General features: G+C 47.5%; 3 protein-coding genes across 3 annotated transcripts; all 3 read right to left on the bottom strand.

Annotated features, from left to right (window-relative positions):
- Positions 1-972: 972 nt before the first annotated feature.
- Positions 973-5,233, bottom strand: LOC117847211 (aspartic proteinase). The gene is made up of 12 exons (XM_034728377.2): positions 4,994-5,233; positions 4,163-4,529; positions 3,990-4,050; positions 3,793-3,887; positions 3,583-3,695; positions 3,206-3,479; positions 2,835-2,948; positions 2,657-2,721; positions 2,253-2,394; positions 2,045-2,164; positions 1,476-1,564; positions 973-1,390 (listed from the first exon to the last, which is right to left on the bottom strand). The coding sequence occupies exons 2-12, from the start codon at positions 4,508-4,510 to the stop codon at positions 1,306-1,308; spliced, it is 1,506 nt and encodes a 501-aa protein (XP_034584268.1). The 5' UTR covers positions 4,511-4,529; positions 4,994-5,233; the 3' UTR covers positions 973-1,305.
- A 1,172-nt stretch (positions 5,234-6,405) lies between these two features.
- Positions 6,406-8,244, bottom strand: LOC117847212 (uncharacterized). The gene is made up of 2 exons (XM_034728378.2): positions 7,895-8,244; positions 6,406-7,534 (listed from the first exon to the last, which is right to left on the bottom strand). The coding sequence occupies exons 1-2, from the start codon at positions 8,156-8,158 to the stop codon at positions 6,554-6,556; spliced, it is 1,245 nt and encodes a 414-aa protein (XP_034584269.1). The 5' UTR covers positions 8,159-8,244; the 3' UTR covers positions 6,406-6,553.
- A 5,940-nt stretch (positions 8,245-14,184) lies between these two features.
- LOC117848404 (ABC transporter B family member 21) lies at positions 14,185-20,365 on the bottom strand. Its single transcript, XM_034729806.2, has 10 exons — positions 19,544-20,365; positions 19,053-19,450; positions 18,729-18,967; positions 17,457-17,982; positions 17,070-17,343; positions 16,100-16,962; positions 15,736-16,002; positions 15,336-15,599; positions 14,960-15,253; positions 14,185-14,865 (listed from the first exon to the last, which is right to left on the bottom strand). The coding sequence occupies exons 1-10, from the start codon at positions 19,884-19,886 to the stop codon at positions 14,512-14,514; spliced, it is 3,822 nt and encodes a 1,273-aa protein (XP_034585697.1). The 5' UTR covers positions 19,887-20,365; the 3' UTR covers positions 14,185-14,511.
- Between the last annotated feature and the right edge of the window lie 988 nt (positions 20,366-21,353).

Raw genomic sequence — 21,353 nt, 5'->3', positions numbered from 1 at the left:
CATGAATTAGCATATGATAATTATTTCTGGCAATATCGCATGCATCTAAAATATTTATATCTCGATGTGAATTCATCATTAGAATAGTAATCCATCTTAATGTATTAACGGTAAACCATTTGGAAGACATTAATTTCACAAACAGTCTATTGATACGGAATATTTAGAGCGCTGACTGTATTTAATTCGAAATGCCAATCAAGTGGTAGGCCCAATCAGTCCCTATTGAATCCTTTAAAACATGGAAAAAATGTATTTTTCATCCATCATGTACTGTAAAAGTTTGACATTCATCCCTCATGTTTCATTTGATGCAAATTAACCTCTTAACTAACTAAATCGGTGCATTTATCGTCCCCACCTTAATTTAACAATGGTTTATAGTTCTACCTAAGGGCAGGTTATGCCACGTAATCATCTAAATCACTGCTTAGCAATGTAATATGCTGAGTTGAAGACATAAAGCCCACAAAAAAATCAATAAGTCCTCTAAATTGACTACCACATATATATTTTATCGGGAAAATTAACGAAACCGATTCACACAAAACTATTAAAGCAATTGACTAAATATTATACGTGGCTAAACAGTAATTAGTAAGATGATAACATGGCCTAAACTGATGTTATATGACACTAAACTATTGTTAAACTAAGGTGGGAATGATAAATGCACCAATTTAGTTATTTAAGGGGTTAATTTGCACCAAATGAAACATGAAGGATGAATGTCACACTTTTACAATAATTGAGGGATGGAAAATACACTTTTTCCTTAAAACATTCAAAAGATAATGCAAAATACTATACACAATAAACTCAATGTTGCTACATTACTTTAGTATATGCATGATCCATAATCGGAAACATATGTGTGTAATTTCTCTAGCAAGGTTCCAAAGGTGTTGCTGATTATTGTTCCAGACACCCCAAGCATAGAATTAAGTCCAACATAACCAAGAAGACAGGAACTATACCACAAAGAAGCAAATTGCATTGATACATGCTCACCAGTTCCAAGTCAATCCAGAAGTTTTTTTACAAAGGATAAAGGTGTACAACCATGAACAAACAGTTTTCAAGAGATGAGATCAGATGAGCAGGCTATTATTTCTCGGTGTTCCTTTCTTCAGTAAACATAAAACATACGTGTGTCCAAGCACATCCTCCAAGCATCCATTTGGTCTTCTTTAGAAAGAAAGGTCTACCGTGTGCTAAATCACGTTCTCAGTTTCACCATCCATTTATTTACAATGCTCCCTAATAGATAGGATATCTTTTGTGAAGAGCAGAGTGCTCCCACACTCATGCAGATTTCGCGAAGCCAATCCTGTCCTTGCCGAAGTCGAACACCGTGTGGTAAGCTCCCATGAAGACATCACCAAGAATCCTGCAATGGTTCATATGCAAGCTCTCAGATTGCGAAGGGAAAGAAGGAAAAATGTCAAACTATGACGCAATGTTTTGTTCCTCACCAGAGAGGCCCACGTGGGGGAGGTATGTCGAATGCCATGAACCCGCTGATGCAGACAGTTTGGCCTCCTTGCTCCAGCTTGACAATGTACTGCAATACAAGTTTCAGAAAGTTTGAAAAATGTATGCAATTGCAGTGATGATTATGTAATGAAAAGGAACTTGAGGTGACGTTAACAGACTTTACTTCAAACCATGTCGAAAAATAAGACCTACAAAGTCAACTGCATTCCATCTACCAGGCATTTTTTGGTCCCAAATATCGACACCTAATCATATCACTTCAAAACTTCTAGGAAATTTATGCACTTAAAAGTAGGCACTTCAAATGTTCAGTTATGTACTGTGCCAACAGTGAGTCCTTAATCTAGAATTTAATAGGTCTCTTCTGATGAAAGTTGAGCTGCAAAAGTTTGAGTCCACTAGTATCTTGTTCACAAAATGTTCAGTAAAATTTGTTGATCATTTACCAAAAGCAACATCTGCTGAAAATTTTGACTACTGTGCTGTAGAAAATGAAAAAACAAGGTTACTGTAGTTGAAAAATGAGCTATAGGCTACTAGAAAGCACCTGCTCTGGTGTTAGTGTGAAGGTCTTGTTTGCAATGGTGAATGCAAGCTTTGGCATCTTTGATATCTGATGGCAGCTGACTGTTGATTCGCCGTTGGGGCTTGGTAGACGCTCACATAGCTGGAACACAAGGAATAATCTTGTCTTCAATAATATAGTTCTACAATGGCAAGAGAAACCACCCAGAGCAAATCATAAATTTTGTAACCTGGTTAGCATATTGCAATATCAGCTCCTTTGTTTTGTTTTCACGGAGCTGATTCTCTATCCACACAACAGCCATCTGACAGGCTGAGCACATAACATTTGAGCCCAGGTTTTCTGTCCCAACAACAGATTCAATTCCTTCACTGCAGAAAATTACGCATGATAGTTTATTATAGCATGAAAAGAAGAATATGCAGTAAAATAGACAAACCAGTTTGACACGTGTTAGAATTAGGGATTCAAGTGGGTACCCAATTGTTAGTTCTGGGTCACTGGTTTAGTTCATTTTCATTTCTTGCTTTGAATCAAGATTATTTCATTTTGATGAGTATTGGGTCAACCCAATGACCAAGATAAAAGTAAACATGTGTCCCTAATTACAATGGTCCGGTAAAATGGGCTAACCTGACAGAGTGAGTGCCGTCAAACATGCACAGACCAATCTGGCCGCAAACTTTCTGCGGATCTGTCTGCAGAGGCAGAGCATTACCAAATTACTAGAATTCAGATTTAAATTACTTACCCAATATCTTCCATAGTTGGAAGTCTGAACAAAAACTGTGACATGCAGAAACTAGCAAACCTGTGCTATGAGCAGGTTGAGGATCATCTCTCCATACTGGCTCACCACTTCTTTGCATTCCGTGCTGATAATTCCCTCAGCCCCAATTGCATGGTTCACCTGAGCAACTATAGCCTGCGGACAACACAAATTCAAGATTTTAGTCATGCCATCCTGCCTTCCAAAAGGTTACACTCATGTCTCATAAGAACTTGGGGACCTTTCATATTCATATATACAGCAAATGATACTACATATTCAGGTATCTATCAAAATTCAAGAAATTAATGTGCCAATCAATGGTTCCAGCTCAACATTAAATTTCTAGGCCCTAGTTCCTATGATCATACAAATACAGAGAAATTATGGATCATCAGTATGAAGATACATACTGTTGGACCGGCCAGCAAAGAAGTCCCAGAGTCAGCAATGGCGGCACAACCCTTGGCGCAGAAGCCGGTTGAGTGACCATCAATGAGGAGATCCCCCATATTGAATTGCCAGTATCCTTTGCGCGAAACAGGGACATAGGTGTGGTTCCCCTTGAAGTGTTTCGGGTCTACACCGCCAAACACAAGCTCACCACCAGATGATGCCTCAGGATTACGGTTAAGCCAGAAGGAGAAGACGTTGTCCGCAAGAAGTTTCTGCTCTTGCATGCTCTGCCTGCCATATGACAAAATGGCGCGTTTCAGGTGACAAGACGACAAGCTTAAACACTAGTGAATTATCAAAACAGAACTACTGACTAAATAGGTGGAACACATACCAAATCGGAGGAGCTTTGCCGACGGAGATCTGGGGGTATCCAAGACCAAGAATGCCATCAAACTTCCCTAGGATAAATGAGACACTGGTTTCGCGTGTTGTCTCAATGAACTTCTGAAATGAGGAGAATAAGTAGCAGCATTAGAGGTACGGTTCCCATGTGAATGTTGATATGGGGAACTAGAATAACACTGAAAACACAATTCATTACCTGGCTTTTGACGACAAGGTCTCCAACCAGCACGTTATCCTTGCTGAAGAATCCAGCAATGGCTCCAGAGCCATAGGTAATTTTGCAAGTCTCCCCTGAATAATTTGGTGATGGAAAAAAATGCAGCGCAGAGATTCAGCGACCATCTCTGAATGGTGTGAGAAAACTGTAACAATGAAAAAGGTCAGGCCATATACCATCAGCCTTGTAGGTGCTAGACTTTCTGGAATAGTATCTGTGGTGGAAGTAGCATGCTATCTGCAGTGGGTACGTGGCAGTAAAATTAGGCATCGGAGTATCAATCGTTCAATCAATCGCAGTGAGTCTAAAGCTTAATAAGAATAATGGAAACCAAGAATAATGGACGCACCGAGAAGTAGCATCTAGAGGAGGGGACCCAGAGGTTGGAGCTCCCGGTGTCGAAGATGACGGTGAAGTTCTGCGGCGGCGTGCCGATGCCGACGACCCCGAAGTACTGGGTGTTGAGGTAGTCGACAAGAGGGATCTCGTCGCCGTGGCGGGCGGCGGCACCCAGGCGGCGGCTGTCCTGCTGCCTGGCGAGCTTCGCCGCGGCCAGGGCCTCGCCGTCGAGCCGGTTCTTGTTGAGGCTGACCCTGAGCAGCCCGGCACCGTCGGGGGCGGAAGCGCTGAGCAGTGAGGCGCACGACAGAGCCCAGAGGCAGGCCGTCGCCAGCAGGAGCTGCCGGTGCCTCATCATCCCAGAGACGCAACGGCACCTGAGGAGAATTTGTGTTAGCACGGATTAGGATAAGGCTGATGTATACTCCATGCAGTAGGCCTACTGGCCTATGCAGCTCTGGCCTCAGCGAATTCGGAAGTCAACCAATGGAGATGCTGGTATTCAGGAAAGTTTCAGCACAGTGGAGCTCAACTGGAAATCAAAGCCCCCCAACAAAACCATAGCAAAGCCTAAAGATTTAGTACAGCTTCCTTCAATCATCGATCGATCTATCCAAAACAGGTGCTGACATGAATCAATGAAGAATAGCACACCCCCTATCTGTATAAGGCTGAAATGTTTCTCTGTCGAACAGTCGAAACAATCAGGAATAGGACAGGATAGCCAATCAATCAAGCTAATAGCTAGCGGCATCAGAGGGTGTTACCGAACATAGTCACGAGAACTACGCGAACTGAACACTCGCACTACATCCTAGACACATCATTCATTCAGACATACCAGGCAAAGGCGCGGAGAAGAGGACGCCAACAAGTGTTCGCAGAGCAGAGCTCAGTCAGGCAGAAGGTGAGGTCAACGGGAGGCGGTTCGAGCAAGAGAACCACTCGCCTTATATTGAGTGGAGTGGAGGCGTGCTCCGTGCAGCTACCTCGCTTCCAAGACGAAGAATAAGGACGGTGGCAAAGTCAAGGAAGAGGAGGAGGGGAGGAAGAAGAAGAAGAAGAAGAGTGGACGTGCGAGCGATAAATACAATAGAACCAACCAATGGCGTCAGAGACCGTGGCAAGGCGACTTGGCACCTCCCGCCCGGGTCCCCTCCTCGTGGCGCGCGTGGTGGGCCCGCGGGCAGTGCCTGGCCCACGTGTCGGTGGCAAGGGGGCGATGGAGGTAGGTTTTGTGGGTGTCGGGTGTTCCAGAGCACTCGGAAGATGTCAGAACTGGAATGGATGAAGCGGGTTGAAGCGGGAGCAACGGGTGGGTGGTCGACGGCGTGGCGTGTTGCACGACGGCAGATATTTTCTCCACCACCGCCCAGATAAACAACGCATATACTACTACTTCCAAGATTCTTTCTCCCGTCAGCTTGTTTCTTGTGGGCCTTTCTTTCCAAAACGGGGCCCCCTTTGAGACCGAGCCCACCAAACGGTCGAGCGCTCGCCCCAAGCCGGCAAGCCCTCCCATTCTCCTCCTTTCCACCCCCGTCGTCTTCATAGCTCAATCTGAACTACGGAGCATGTTTCAGGCACCATCGAAAGAGTTACGAGATGATCTGATCCCAATGTTTTGAGGAGGCATCCATCTCTAATGTATCCTACAGAATCACTGATACGGCGTCACTGACATGCACCAGTACGTAACTGGATATATCCTATGAATATATGAGGTTATGAAAAAAATTCTTAAGAACTCTTCCATCTAAATTTTCTAAGTGTTGTTGATAGTCCAAGGTTCCTAAAGAATGTGCAAGCATTATCCAAAGCGTCACCTGTGACTAGAGGAAGTTAAGAGACAGAGACAGGTCACCAAGCAAAACAGAAATCAAGCAACAGAGGCTATTTTTTTAGCTGAGGCGAAACAGGAATCAAGTAACGAAGATGAGCCTGAGCTTATCTTTGAAAAACTTGTGTGAATTCAAGGATCTCAAACACAAACACTACACCTGCAGGTCACCCGGTTCCAGTAATTCCTCCGTCCAGACAGTGAAGACCATTAAGCATCCCTATTGACAGTCACAGATGCTCAGATCTGAAAACCATGAAACAATCACAGTGCACTATATGGATCTGAAATCTCACACAAACACTACACCTGCAGGTCACCAGTTCCAGTAATTTCTCCAAGACCGTTAAGCATCCCTACTGACAGTCACAGATGCTCAAATCTGAAAACCATGAAACAATCACAGTGCACTATGGATCTCAAATCTGAAACCTTGATTAGCATAGATTTAGATGTTCTATATATAGTACATAAGCAGGGCCGTAGCTATGGTCTGTGCTGTATATTTGTTCAGTACAACAACAGCTAATACAGCTTCAACTCTTGCCAAGAGTGCTAGGTCTAGGTGGACGTCATGCCCAGCTCAACATCCCCGAAGAGACCTGCCACTATGGTGCCAACATCTTCTAACCCTACGCCGATGCAAAGCGGGTTCCTCTTTGAAGAACCTTCCGCTGAGACCTCGCTCCTCAGGCGCACGTTGGGCCCTAGGCCACACTTTCCTAGGCACTTGCACCCGACGACCGCACCTCCAGTGCCCACAGTTTTCTCGAACTCCTGCAGAAGAGCAAGCGCGCCTGATTTCTTGCATTTGCCACCCATGCAGACCTCGATTCTGTTGGTTGTGGATGTCTCAGCTACTGCAATGCTGCTGATGCTGTTGACTTGCATTGCAGTTGCAGGCTCTGAAGCTTGAGATGGCTTCGAAGGCAGCGAGGGTGGAATTTGAGGAACTATGATGGGGAAAACCGTGCTTGGAGATGGCATTTGTGGTGCGGTGATTGTAGCGCAGCGGCTCATCCTGACAACCTCCCCCTCGCATTCGCTGTCACTGGACTCTGATGAGCACGAGGAATCGTCTTCATCCCTGCAGCCATTCAGTGTGGCCATGGCCATCTTCTTTGCTTCCTTCTCCATCTTCATGGCCTTCTTCGCAGCCTTCTTCTGCTCCTTCTCCATCTTCTTCATGGCCTTCATTCGTTCCTTCTCCATTTTCTTCATGGCCTTCATTGCAGCCTTCTCGCACTCCATTGCGGAGACAGTCGATACGCCGGGTGCAACAACTTCAGGAACTGCTGCCGAGATCACCATGTCCAGCTCAACATTCATGGCTTGCTCGTCCTCACAATCGCTCTCACTTGATTCAGAGGACGACTCATCTTCGCAGTTCATCATGGCGGCTGTGACAGCCTGCTTCGCTTCCTTCTGCTGCTGCTTCAGTGCTTTCATGGCAGCCTTCTCCTCCTCTTTCTGGGCCTTCTTCATCTTGTATTCCTCGTCCTTCATCTGGTTCAGCTCCTGCAGCAGAAGATCCGTGGCTTCCTGCGGTCCCAATTGCAAGCAAATCAGAATTCAATTCGAGTTCCAATCAACCCGAATACACAATACAAAACTATCAACAAACTAATCACCACTGAAACATGTTCGATGCAAGCACTGGTACTCTTTTTACAGAACCGTTTAGTTATCACCATGAACTAACATTAGTTGGCCAACAGAGCAAATTTTATTATTCCTAGACCAAATCAACCATATTACATCGCCGCCATCACTATTCCAGTAAACCCACCCGACAGCAACAAATTCATTATAGTAAGCAATTGAGATTCTGCGTCCAATTCCCCGAATGGAACCGAAATAAGAGCAAAGGCGTGGAAGGAGGGGGAGAAACAGAGGGCTCACCGAGAGGACCTTCTCCTTGGCCGCGTCCCCCGCGACGAGCCCCATGGCCCGGAGCTTGGCCAGGTCCCTCGCCACCGCCTCCACGGCCTTCCTCCGCGGGGCCGCGGCCTCGTAGTACCTGAGGTGGCCCTCCTCCGCGAACGGGGCGCCCCCGACGCAGGACACCCTGGCCGGCGCCCGCCTCCGCCCCTTCCCCCTCCACCTCGCGGCCGCCGGGGACGCCGCCGGCAGGGACCGCCGGAGCGCGGCACCGGTGAGCTCCATGTCGTCACGTCACCGTCGGCGAGGGGGACCTTTGCTGCCTGCCCGCCTCCACACGCGACAGTTTTTTTTTTTCCTTTCCACCTCTTCTCCTGGAGAGTCCTGGTTGGCGACGCTTCTACGCGTCTCGCTGTGGGAGGTGGGATTTGACCGTTATGCCCTTTGTGGTCACGTGGCGCGCCGCGAGTGGCTGGCGGCAGCTTTCTGCCTCGCGCGTGCGCGCTCGTGCCGCTCGAAGATCCTGGCGGTCGGGCGCCGGGGTCGGGGAATGGACGGGCCGGATGCGTTACACGTCAGCGAATACGTGGCGCCGGGAGGGATTTGGGGGAAGAACCTATCCGGACTTGCTAGTCCGTACTCCGTAGTCGATCCCGATTGAAGATCGAGGGAATCACGAAACTGTTGATCTTTACGAGCTTACCCCTTGCCGTGTCCTTCCTCTCCGATTTTGACAGAGAAAACTGCTTCCTTTTCTTTCGTTTGGAATTGGAAGGTGCTCCGGAGCTCCCCATCTTCTCTAGGGTTGAATTTTTTTTTCGTTCTGTCGCGCCTGGCGTCGACGGCACAGCGAGGGCGTGAAGGCGGGAAGAAGCAGGGGCGCTTTCAAAGCAGAGCAAGCGTGTGTAGCGCTTGCGTGTGTGCGGCGGGCACCGTCTGTGGGCCCAGCCGTCAGTGAGGGAGAGAGTTAATGTATTAGGAGTTGAGTAACAGAGCAGAACACATCTATCTATTTTCGCAAGTAATACAAAGAGAAATCTCGGGGAACCTTTCCTCGGCGATTATCTGATCCTATCTTGATCCATTCTTGTCTACTCACGTCACCGGCGATCATCAGCGGCCAAGGGCTACGACAGCTGGTATCAGAGACTGGAGTTCCTCGGCAGCGTTCGTTGTGTCCGCGCTAATCCGTCGGTTAGACCACAATCGGAGTAGGCTTGCTGAGATCCTGGGGTTTGCCGTGCAGAACCGGCGATTCAGTTGATTTCCTGTTAGTCCTACTCCACGTTGGTTCGATTTGCGAGCGGTCACCACGGCGCCTCCAAAACCCTCGATTCAGACCCGATTTGTGCTGGACGCCATGGATGCGGCGGAACAGAGGGATGCGGCGCGGTGGCAACACATGACTGACAGCATTGATTTGCTCTTCGCGCGGGTCAGCGAGATTGGGCGCGTGCAGGAGCAGATGCAGGTCAACCAAGAGCTCGGTGTCAAGGCGATGGAACAAGTTCTCAAAGATCAAGATCTGTTGGCTAAGCAACTCGAGGCAACAGGCAAAGCAGTGGCCCAACTGACTGTGGATCGTGCTCAAGAAGAAGACTTCGATGTTGGTTCTGTAAATTCGCTGGGTTCAGGTCCGCCGATGCAATTCCGTCACCAACGCCAACCACCACAACCCCCTGGAGGTATGCATCCCAGTCGCTCGACATTTGTTCCACCTCGTCAACAGACAGAAGGGCATCCAGGTTATAGGAATGCAGTACCAAAATTGGCATTTCCAGAGTTTCATGGCCGTGATCCAAAGGTATGGCGCCATCGTTGTGAGGATTTCTTCAGATTTTATAATGTGCCTGAGCATTTATGGATTACTACTGCTACTATGCATATGAAAGACAATGCTGGCTGTTGGTTAGAGGTTCAAAGACTCAAAGGCGAGCTAAATACCTGGGACAAGTTCATGACTGCAGTGGAGGCCAAATTTGGGGCATATGATTATGTCCATGCTATCTCTGAACTATTGGAACTTAAACAGATTGGCTCTGTAGAGGACTATGTGTCAGAGTATGAATCTCTGCAGTTTCTGATTGAAATGCACAATACAGGGTATGATAGGATGTTTTTCATTACCCAGTTCACTAGAGGACTTAAGCCAGAGATAGCTGCCATGGTGCAATCTCAGATTCCTCAGTCCATGGAGACAACCATTCGAATTGCTAAAGTCCAAGAACAGTTACAGGACAAAGGGAGATTTAAACCACCCAAATTTACTTCTGGTTCAAGGAGTTTTCTGAGTCCTACCAACAAATATGAGCCTAAACAACCTCAGCCTCTCATTTCACCACTGAGTAAGGAAAGACAGAAGCGTGATTTCTGTAAAGCCAATAACCTTTGCTTCTACTGTGCTGAGCCATTTGACTCTAACCACCTTGCCAAGTGCACAAAAAGGCCAAAGCCTCATTTAAATGCCTTGGTGGTGAATGATCTGGATGTCCCTTTAACAGAAGAAGTGCTCCACCAATTGGATATGGAAGATGCTTTGATTGCAGAGTTTTGCCATCTATCCTTGAATGCACTTGCTGGCACTGATCTTGGAGAAGCTATGAAGCTCAGGGCCATGGTCAAAAACAAAGTGATGCTCATCTTGGTGGACAGTGGGAGCTCTCACAGTTTTGTTAGCTCCTCTTTCATTCAGACCTGTGGTATTCACCCTCAACCTATGACACCTAAACAGGTCAAGGTGGCTAATGGGGATATTATTCTAACTGACAAACAAGTCCCACAAATGGAATGGTGGATTCAGGGACACACATTTCATACAGATATGACAGTGTTGGATTTGGGGGCATTTGATGCTATACTGGGCTATGACTGGTTACAACCACACAGTCCCATGCTCTGTCATTGGGAGGCCAAAACTCTATCTTTTGAGGCCTCAGGCAGGAAGGTTTTTCTCCAAGGAGTGGTACCATCTCAACTTGCTTTACAAGGAGTATCTTCAGACAAACTGCTAAAATGGATGGCTGGTAATGATGTGGGGGCTTTTGCACTGGTTGAGGTAAATGGCACTACAACACCTTCTCTCACACCTCCTCCAATTCAGCAACTTTTAGAGGAATATAATGATGTCTTTGAGGATCCTAAAACCCTTCCACCACCAAGATTTCATGACCATCATATTCCTTTATTGCCCAATGCTATCCCTGTTAACTCCAAACCCTATAGATACTCACCTTTGTATAAAGATGAGATAGAAAAGTAAGTGAAAGCATTACTAGAAGCAAGGTTAATTGTACCAAGCAATAGCCCTTTTGCCTCCCCAGTCTTATTAGTACAAAATAAGGATGGTACCTGGCGATTTTGTGTAGATTACAGGAAGTTAAACTCCATTACCATCAAAAACAGATATCCTATGCCCATTATAGATGAGATATTGGATGAGTTAGCTGGTACCACATATTTTACAAAACTTGATATGAGGTCAGGATATCATCAAGTACGAATGCATCCTGGCGATGAATACAAAACAGCATTCAAAACTCATCATGGCCACTACCAATTTCGAGTTATGCCTTTTGGTTTAACTAATGCTCCTGCCACATTTCAGTGTCTTATGAATGAGATACTAGAACCATTCTTAAGAAAGTTTGTGCTGGTATTTCTAGATGACATTCTTATCTATAGTCCTACTTTGGAGTTACATGTGGTTCATCTGAGACAAGTACTAGCCAAGTTGAGGGAGCATACATTATTTATGAAACTCAGCAAATGCTCTTTTGCCCAAGCTTCTATAGAGTACTTGGGACATATTATTTCACATCAAGGAGTGGCTACAGATCCTGAGAAAACAACTGCTATGGTCAATTGGCCAATTCCTACAACTGTGACAGAGTTAAGGGGTTTTCTAGGCCTCACAGGCTATTACAGAAAATTTATCAAACATTATGGTATTATTGCTCGACCCCTAACTAATTTACTCAAGAGGAAGCAATTTGAGTGGTCTGACACAGTCCAGCAAGCATTTAATCAGTTGAAGTCTGCCATGGTTAGTGCCCCAGTTCTGGGACTTCCTAATTTTCAAAAATAATTTATTGTGGAAGCAGATGCTTGTGAGGTGGGCATAGGTGCTGTATTGATGCAAGGTGACCAGCCAATAGCATTTTTGAGTAAAGCTTTAGGTCCAGCACATCAAAAACTGTCTATATATGAGAAGGAATTTTTGGCACTTATTATGGCAGTAGAAAGATGGCGACCATATCTGCAACGGCAAGAATTTCTCATTAAAACAGACCACAAGAGCCTGTCCTATCTGTCTGAGCAACATCTTCACTCTGACATGCAAAGGAAGGCCATGACTCGATTAATGGGGCTTCAATTTAAAATAGTGTACAGACAGGGTAAGGAAAATGTAGCTGCTGATGCACTGTCAAGGGTCAGTCACTTATTAGCTATTCAAGCTATTTCACAAGTGAAGCCACTGTGGGTTCAGGAGGTGATTAATAGTTACACTACTGATCCTTTTGCCCAGGAACTGCTAACAAGACTGGTTGTGCTATCACCTGATGAAAATGGGTTTTCTTTACAGCAAGGCATTATCAAGCATAAAGGGAAAGTCTGGATTGCTCAGAATTCAACCTTGCAAACAAAAATAATTGCTGCACTTCATGCTTCAGCTATTGGGGGGCATTCAGGGATTCAGGCCACATATCATAGAGTGAAGAAATTATTTCAGTGGAAAGGGATCAAGACTGATATAGAAAATTTTGTTAAACAGTGCCAAGTCTGTCAGCAAGCCAAACATACCAGTACCCATCCTGCAGGATTGTTACAGCCCCTACCCATTCCCAAAGGTGCTTGGAAGGACTGGACAATGGATTTCATTGAAGGTCTCCCTGTCTCTGAAGGCTACAATTCCATTTTAGTGGTGGTGGACAGATACACCAAGTATGCCCATTTCATTCCATTGAAGCATCCCTTTTCAGCTCAAATTGTAGCTAAGGCAGTGATGGAAAATTTTGTGAAATTACATGGGTTTCCTCAGTCCATTATTTCAGATCGTGACAGAATCTTCACCAGTGCCTTTTGGAAAGAGTTGTTCACCTTGTTTGACACTAAGCTACTTCGCAGCACAGCCTACCATCCTCAAACTGACGGGCAGTCAGAGCGAGTAAACCAGTGTTTGGAGATGTACTTGCGTTGTGCTGTTCATAATTCTCCAAAACGTTGGAAGGCTTGGTTAGCATTGGCTGAGATTTGGTACAACTCATGCTACCACACAACAATTGGGTGCTCACCATTCAAGGCTCTTTATGGCTATGACGCCGATTCTGGTATGGCACCCTCTCCTGATAGCATAATGTCTCCTGACGTTCAAGATTGGGTTCAGGAACGGCAAGCCCAACTGAGTAATCTCAAGAAAAATCTAGCAAAGGCTCAAAATCGTATGAAGTTACAAGCTGATCACAAAAGAGTGGACAGAGAGTTCCAGGTGGGTGACAAAGTGTTGCTGAAACTACAACCATATGCTCAAACTTCAGTTGTCAACAGGCCATTTCCTAAACTTGCTTTGAAGTATTATGGACCATTTGAAGTTCTGGAGCGTATTGGTCAAGTGGCTTACAGACTCAGGTTGCCTGATGGCTGTCTGGTACATCCAGTTTTCCATGTGTCACAACTCAAAACTTTCCTTCCATGCTATACCCTAGTTTACTCTGACATGAAGCATATGGTGGATTTGTCGGTCCATGATCTGGAGCCTGCTCAAATTCTGGACCGACGCTTGGTGAAGAAAGGTAACAAAGCAATTCCACAGGTGTTGGTGCAGTGGATTAATCTACCACCTGAGTCCGCGACCTGGGAGGATTGGGGCGTCTTGACGACGCGGTTTCCAGCAGCAGTTACTTGTGGACAAGCAACTTCTTCAGCCGGGGGAGGTGTCGCGCCTTGCGTCGACGGCACAGCGAGGGCGTGAAGGCGGGAAGAAGCAGGGGCGCTTTCAAAGCAGAGCAAGCGTGTGTAGCGCGTGCGTGTGTGCGGCGGGCACCGTCTGTGGGCCCAGTCGTTTTATACGGCTGTTTTGTTGCTGTCGCCTGTCGGAGCTCTTCTGCTTTTACAGTCATCATTTTTTTTTCTGTAGGATCAACCTAAATTCAGCTTCTTTGTGGAAGGAGTTTCACTTTGTCAGCCGCATGGCACCCGAATTGCGATTGACTCTGTTGCTACAAGGTTGTGTTCTTGCCTTCTTGGGAATCAGGATAGCCCAGGACTACGCTTTTCTTCAAATGGGATGAATTCAAAGCAACAAGGTGAAGACGTATCACAATCGTCATCTGCTTCTTTGTTATTAGAGTATGCTAGCTAGGAGTATGATCTACATTCAGTACATGTTACACTGAACATCTGTATTCATATCAGTAACTTGGGCACAGCATGGTTGCTGCATTTACATTTTGACACTACTATTCCTGTAATCTTCTTTCCTTCTTAGCTACGCGGGAGTCATCTTAACATATATGTCTGCCTTTGCATCTATTTCATCAGGACCTGGACAACGACAACAAGAACCGGCGCCTGAACTTTTGTTAAGCTGCCGGTCCTGCTCGCCTATCTCAGATTCAGTATCACCTCTGAACTGAATGTGGCTACGACGGTGCTGCTGAATGCAACGCGACGAGGGACGCGTACGCCCCGCCCTCGACGTTGATCAAGGTATCGTGCCTTCCCTTCTCGATGATCATACCGTTCTTCACCACCGCGATCACGTCTGCACTCTGTATTGTTGACAGGCGGTGCGCCACGATGACTGTTGTTCTGTTCACCATCACCCTGTCCAGAGCGTCCTGCACTACCCGTTCGGATTCCGCGTCGAGCGCGCTCGTCGCTTCATCGAGGAGGAGGATCTTGGGGTCCTTCACGATGGCACGAGCGATGGCCACACGCTGCTTCTGCCCTCCGGATAGTTGAGCCCCACGCTCCCCAACCATTGTGTCATATCCCTGCATTTTTTTTTTCAGGTAACAACACTGATATCTATAACAAACACTTGATTCTTCGGATAGGCAGTTCGCAGTAGTACAGTTGAGGCATTACCTGATGCAATGAACTGATGAACTTGTGAGCATTTGCCAGTTGTGCAGCAGCCACAACATCTGATTCTGTCGCTTGCCCGTCCTTTCCGTAGGCGATGTTTGCCCGGATCGTGTCATTGAACAGAGATGGTTCTTGACTCACCAGTCCCATCTGTTGCCTCAGCCACCTCAGCTGGAACTTCTGTATGTCCACTCCATCCAGGAGTATATGGCCTGCATCAGGATCATAGAATCTCTGCAGCAATGCTATCGCCGTCGATTTGCCACTACCACTCTCTCCAACAAGCGCAACAGTCTGACAGGTAAGACGCATAGTGCAAACAGTTAGGTTGACATCAAGTAACAATGTCGAGTAGAGAAATTAGGATGTGTAGTACCTTTCCAGATTGAATTGTCAGGCACAGGTCTTGGAAAATCTGAACATCGGGCCGTGTAGGATATCTGAATCTCACATGCTGAAATTCGATGACACCACTTAGCGGCTCTAGGGTTACCCCGGCGTCGTCACCTGGATCTATCCTTGATTTTCGGTCCATGATGGTAAATATAGAGGATACGGCTGATTTTGCTTTGGAAGAATCTGATGTGAGGGTACTTGTGTGCGACACCCCAATTGCTGCCATACTTAGAGCAAGAAATACCTGCATTCAGATGCCCAAGTTTGCATTTCAGTGTCATGGTAAACATATGTCAATTTATAAATGCTTCATGACATTAAAATCCACTTATTTGTGAAAGTTGAATCTGTAAAGATATCATGATTAACATGATACCTACCATGAAAACTTTGGGAAAAGTTGTTTTCCCATCCTCAACAAGCCGCGCGCCAGCATAGAAGCTGGCTGCATAGACTCCAAACAGCAAGAAGATGGAAACCCCAAAACCAATACCATTTATTATTCCTGTCCTGATCCCTGCTCTTAAGGGTCCTTCGCATTTTTTCTTGTACAAATCCATCACCTTTTCTTCAGCTGAAAATGAGACCACTGTCCTTATGCTGCTCACCGCGTCATTTGCTACTTGGCTTGCCTCCTCATACATCAACTAAAATCATAACATACAGTCGGTGAATTGATCAAGAACAGGAATAGATAATTGATTGGCTGGAAACACAACAACATATGTAATGAATTCATCATACCTTTGCATCTGCACTGAATCCCTGAATAAACTTCATCTGGATCCATCCGTTGAGGCCAATTAGCGGTATCAAGGCCAATATGATAAGTGATAGCTGCCAGTTCGATATGAAAGCAATTACCAAACCAGCAATTAAAGTTGCTGAATTCTGCACAGCCAGCTGAAGTGCATCACCCACAAGCCCCCGAACTTTCGCAGCATCCGCCGATAGCCTTGCCCCAATTGCTCCACTTGAGTTCTCTGGGTAATCAAACCATTCAATCTCCATATTAACCACCTTTTGGAAAGTCATCAATCTGATCCTTCTGATCAACTTGCACCCAGCCACTGAGAAAAGGTATGAGCCAAGAGGAAGTGACAAGAAGTACACTGCACCAAATACCAAGAACATAGATGACCAAAACTCGGCATCCTTCCTCAGAATAAGTGGCGGCTCATAGAATGCTTTGATCACGTTTGATAGGAGTATCGCAAAGATAGGGAAGATTACTCCACTGATAGCCGAAGCAATAGAACCAAGAATAAGCACTGGGATTTCCGGTTTGTTAAGCGATACGAGGCGGCTGAGAGGCACTTCCTGCTCAATTTCTTCATCTACATTCTTTGATGATCTGTCCTGGACATTGATTTCAAGAGGTACGCTGAATGATACTGACAATGAGTGATTTCTGCTGTTGTTCTGAGGTGACCTTATGGTAGCTGATTGATTTGTTGGCGTCTGTTTGCCTGCGTAAATCCAGGAATCATCCTTCGTGCTTGACTTGTTCTGGTAGTTTGCTCCCTCGGAAGCATGACTTGCTTCTTGTAGGCGTATCAGCTGGCTGTAAGCTCCCTCTGGATCCGTTACAAGCTCATGGTGTGAACCTGGTCAAGTGTGAAATCTTTAAGGAACTAAGCAATTATTAAGAAAAGATACGGTTGGGACAGTGCATCTGGTTTTGATTCCAGGTGTTTCAGTAAAAAAAATGTACCTTTTTCAACTACTGATCCTCGATGAATGACAGCAATGGTATCGGCATTCCTGACGGTACTCAAACGGTGAGCAACAATCACAGTTGTCCGGTTTGTCATAACCCTGTCAAGAGCCTCCTGCACAATCCTTTCAGATTCAGTGTCCAAAGCGCTTGTTGCTTCATCCAAAAGAAGGATTCTTGGATTTTTTAGAATTGCTCTTGCAATGGCAATTCTTTGCTTCTGACCACCTGAAAGTTGTGTTCCATGTTCACCAACTGAAGTAGATAAACCCTGAAAAATGCCAAAACATCAAGAAATACAGATGTTCAAATATCTCCCTTATATAGATCTGTCCAATTCTGCACATTACTAATGGTATGTCTTAGGATAAGCGGTCTTCTGACCTGGGGCATTTTATCTATGAATTTGGAGGCATTAGCAAGCTCAGCTGCAGCTCTGATTTCCTCATCCGTCGCATTGTCCTTGCCATAAGCTATGTTGTCTCTTATGCTAGCAGCAAACAGGACTGGCTCTTGACTCACGAGGCCGATTTTACTTCTGATCCACCTCAACTGAAACTCCTTGAGGTCCACACCATCTATCAGAACTTCACCAAGCTGAGGGTCGTAGAACCGCTCGATCAAGCTGATGACTGTCGATTTGCCACTACCACTCTGGCCAACGAGTGCGACAGTTGTACCACTCTGTACGGCAAGGGAGAAACCTCTGAAGATCTGCTCGTCAGGCCTTGTTGGGTATGAAAAATGAACTTCTCTGAACTCAATGTCCCCCTGAATGTCGTCCAGCTTCCTACCTGTTGCGCTGTACGCATCGATCTCTGGCTCCCTGTTGATGGTTTCAAACATCTTGTATGCTGCAGCCTGCCCAGCTGCAAACGCTTTCATGCTCGGTGATGCCTGACCCAGAGCTCTGGTGATTGCAATAGTGAAGTGTCAGCTTTCTGGATTAACCAATAGTTCTGTTGCTTAGTTTGATCCAATAACTCCATGTGCAGTCAATAGTATTTTGATTTTGATGAACAGAAAAGATGTTGAAAGTGCAGTAGATGAATCACTGAACAAGATAGATTTAAAACAACTGAAATTTATTTGATGTGCATGGTATGAAAGTGTATGAGATGAAACTTTCTCAACAGAAAAGTTCATGATAATTTGATTGCCATGTACCATTTATGGTTATTGGAAAACACAATTCAGTTTCTACCGAAGGTTGGCATGAACTTGTTATAAAAAAACATAAAAGGCAAGGTTGGCATGATCTGCACTTGATTAGTTGCTGCCAACAGAATGAACCATACGTGCACAGTTGGTGTATCTTTATCCGTTTGGTCACCAAAAATCACGTGCTTATCACTGTCAAACAGCAGCTAATTTTGTGTCTTTGGGTGGCCTGACATGTCTTAATCAGCGCAACATCCAAATAGAGGGCTTTATCATATACAGAAAGAGGCAAAATCCAGATAGATGGCTTAATCATATAAAGAGATAGCAACGTAAGCATCTTTTTTCTTAGTCTTTTCGTTCCTGAAACCTTCCAGTCTTTTCTTGCAGATAAGACTATTAGTCACACACTACTAGCATGATCTTGCTTGGGAACTGAGATTACTGCAACTGAATTTATCGGAAATGCGACAGCGAAGGGGGAAAAAGCCTTACAGTGAGCCAGTGAGCACTGCGAAGATGACATTCATGACCTGGGCGCCGGAGTATCCCTTCTCCAGGATCAGCTTGGCGCCGTACCAAATCCCCAGGGAGTAGCCGCAGAAGAGGAGCACCATGACGATGCCCATGCCGATGCCGGCGGCGAGGCCCTCCCGGACGCCGGAGCTGTACGCGCTCTTGAGCGACTCGTTGTACTTCTCCACCGCCCGCTTCTCGCCAGTGAAGGACGCCACCTGCGGGTGCGTTCCACGGCCGTGGCGTCAGTGTTCCGGCACTCATCGGAATCGGACCGACATGATCGGTGCTTGGCGTGCTTACTGTTCTGATTGAGCCGACGGTCTGCTCGACGACGGCAGCAGCCTCGGCGTAGGCGGCCTGGCCGAGCGAGGCCATTCTGGCGACGACGCCGGACATAACGGCGCCGGCGAGCACGAGCGGCGGGATGGTGGCGAGCATGACGAGCGTGAGGAGCCAGCCCTGCGCGAAGGCGACGGCGAAGCCGCCGGCGAAGGTGACGAGGAGCTGGATGAACTTGCCGACCTTCTCGCCCATGGCGTCCTGGATGAGCACCGTGTCGCCGGACATCCGGCCGACGACCTCGCCGGTGCTGGTGTGCTGGTCGAAGAAGGCGACCTCCTGCCGCAGGATGGTCCGGAGGTAGAGGCTCCGTATCCGCGCCGCCTGCCGCTCGCCGGTGATCATCCAGCACGCCACCTCTGGGGACCCAGCGGAGCGAGGGAATCAGCAGCAGCGGGGAATATATACTCAGTGTCGGTGCGTGTGGGGGTGTGTCGGTGGCGAGCACTTACGCACGAAGGAGGCGGAGGCGGAGGCGACGGCGAGGTAGACGAACTGCAGCGACACCCCGGAGACGCGGCGCACGACGTCGCTGGTTGTGGCGGCGCCGCCGAAGGCGTCGATGAGGCGGCCGAAGAGGACGGTCATGAGCGGGAGCGCGGCGCCGTTGGCGACCGCGCCGAGCGCGCCCAGGGACATGAGCGCCGCGTCCGCGCCGTCCGCGAACGCGAACAGACGGTAGAACGGCACGCTGCCGCCGGCGCCGCTGGGGCCAGCCTTCCCGCCGCGGCCGTCTCCGGCTGTGGCGGCCGACGACGGCGCGTCGAGCTGGAACGCCCTGCTGGACTCCGACATGCCGCCTGGCTCGATCAATCAAGGATCTTCCTTTCTACAGGCCTACAATCACCCGCACGCATCTATCCAGCTCCTGGGGAAGAGACATTGCCGATGGAGAGGTAGCAGAAGGATCAGAAAACAAAGGACGGGGCATAGCAAGGAGAATAAACTGCGAGCCGAGACAGAGGACAGAGGAGGAAAGGTTTCACAGATTCGATGGCCTGGCCCCCGGCCGGGAAATAAAGGTTTCTTCAAGAAAGGAAGGAGCGGGCTGGGGAAGGAGACAGCGTTAAAGGAGCGCCGCCGCCGGACACTGCCATGGGCAGTAGCGGACAGCAGCGAGTGAAAGGAGTGGAAGGAAGAAGGAGAGGGTTCCGTTCCGTACGTGTGTGGACGTGTGGTGTGGATCGATGAAGACGAAGACGGTGGGCTGACAGAGGAGACAGGGTGGGGGGCCTGGCATTAATGCCGCTTACCGTGGCAGATGAGCGAGCTTATGAAGCTGCCCATGCACCAGTGCTTCAACCACTGGTTGCATTGCATAGTGCTCTAGGCTTCTCGCTGCTGAAACGATGAACTTTTTTCTGGACGTGTGGACTGCAGTCATGTAGATGTGTTCAGATGGTCAAGTCTTTGAACTGTACCTGGATGAGTAGGAATTTTACCAAGATTTGTCTTTGAATTAGGAATTTTTAGTACCAAAATTCACAAGAGCAATTACGGCTGGACTTGTACGTGAAAGCAGGCAGGCTAGTCTTCTCTTGTTGTCCTCGTGTGACGGTGTGAGAATGTTGCCAATGGAACATCGATCGAGAGGCCTTGTGGGCATCTCTATCCTGCGGCGCGACGACGACAGCGTGCAACTTTGCTTCCCGTTGACGCCACAAACCATGGTTCACAGTCCTGGTGTGATGGCCGTATACTGCCTAGCTAGGCGTGTGGCCGTATCCACACACTGACACACGCATGGCCGTGTTCATCCGGTGGTGGCCAGCTTGAGCAATGACCAATGAGCAATGAGAGCATGGATCCATCCATGTCCATCCGTTCCATCCATCCGCGTGTGAGATGGGATGAGATGAGAGGTGACGAGAGGTTACCTCCGGCTTTGGTCTCTTGCTCTCCAAACGGTCAAGCACCCGTGGACCCCTGTCAGTCCCTGGCCACCACACGATCCCACACGCAAGACAGCCACGCCAGCTGTCAAAGCACGCCTCATCTCCTTTTTTTTCCTCCGGTTGACTGTTCGTTCGTAACCAAACCACCTCGATCAGGACAGGATGCTATGCTACTGGCTGTTCTTCTTCTTCTTCCCTGCTGAATTTTCGTCTCTCCCAGTACGTCCCTTGTGCTGCTAGCTGCTCCATCCAACCTCGAGGGCGTGACAGCAACCAGACGATCACAAGTATTTTTTTTTCACGTACGCCCGGTATAGGAGCTGTGTACAGATCCGTGTCCGTATGGCGACAGCCCGGCTGCTGGAAG

Source organism: Setaria viridis, chromosome 3, assembly GCF_005286985.2.
Source record: "Setaria viridis chromosome 3, Setaria_viridis_v4.0, whole genome shotgun sequence".
Taxonomy (NCBI): domain Eukaryota; kingdom Viridiplantae; phylum Streptophyta; class Magnoliopsida; order Poales; family Poaceae; genus Setaria; species Setaria viridis.
This window is presented reverse-complemented; position numbering and strand designations above follow the sequence as displayed.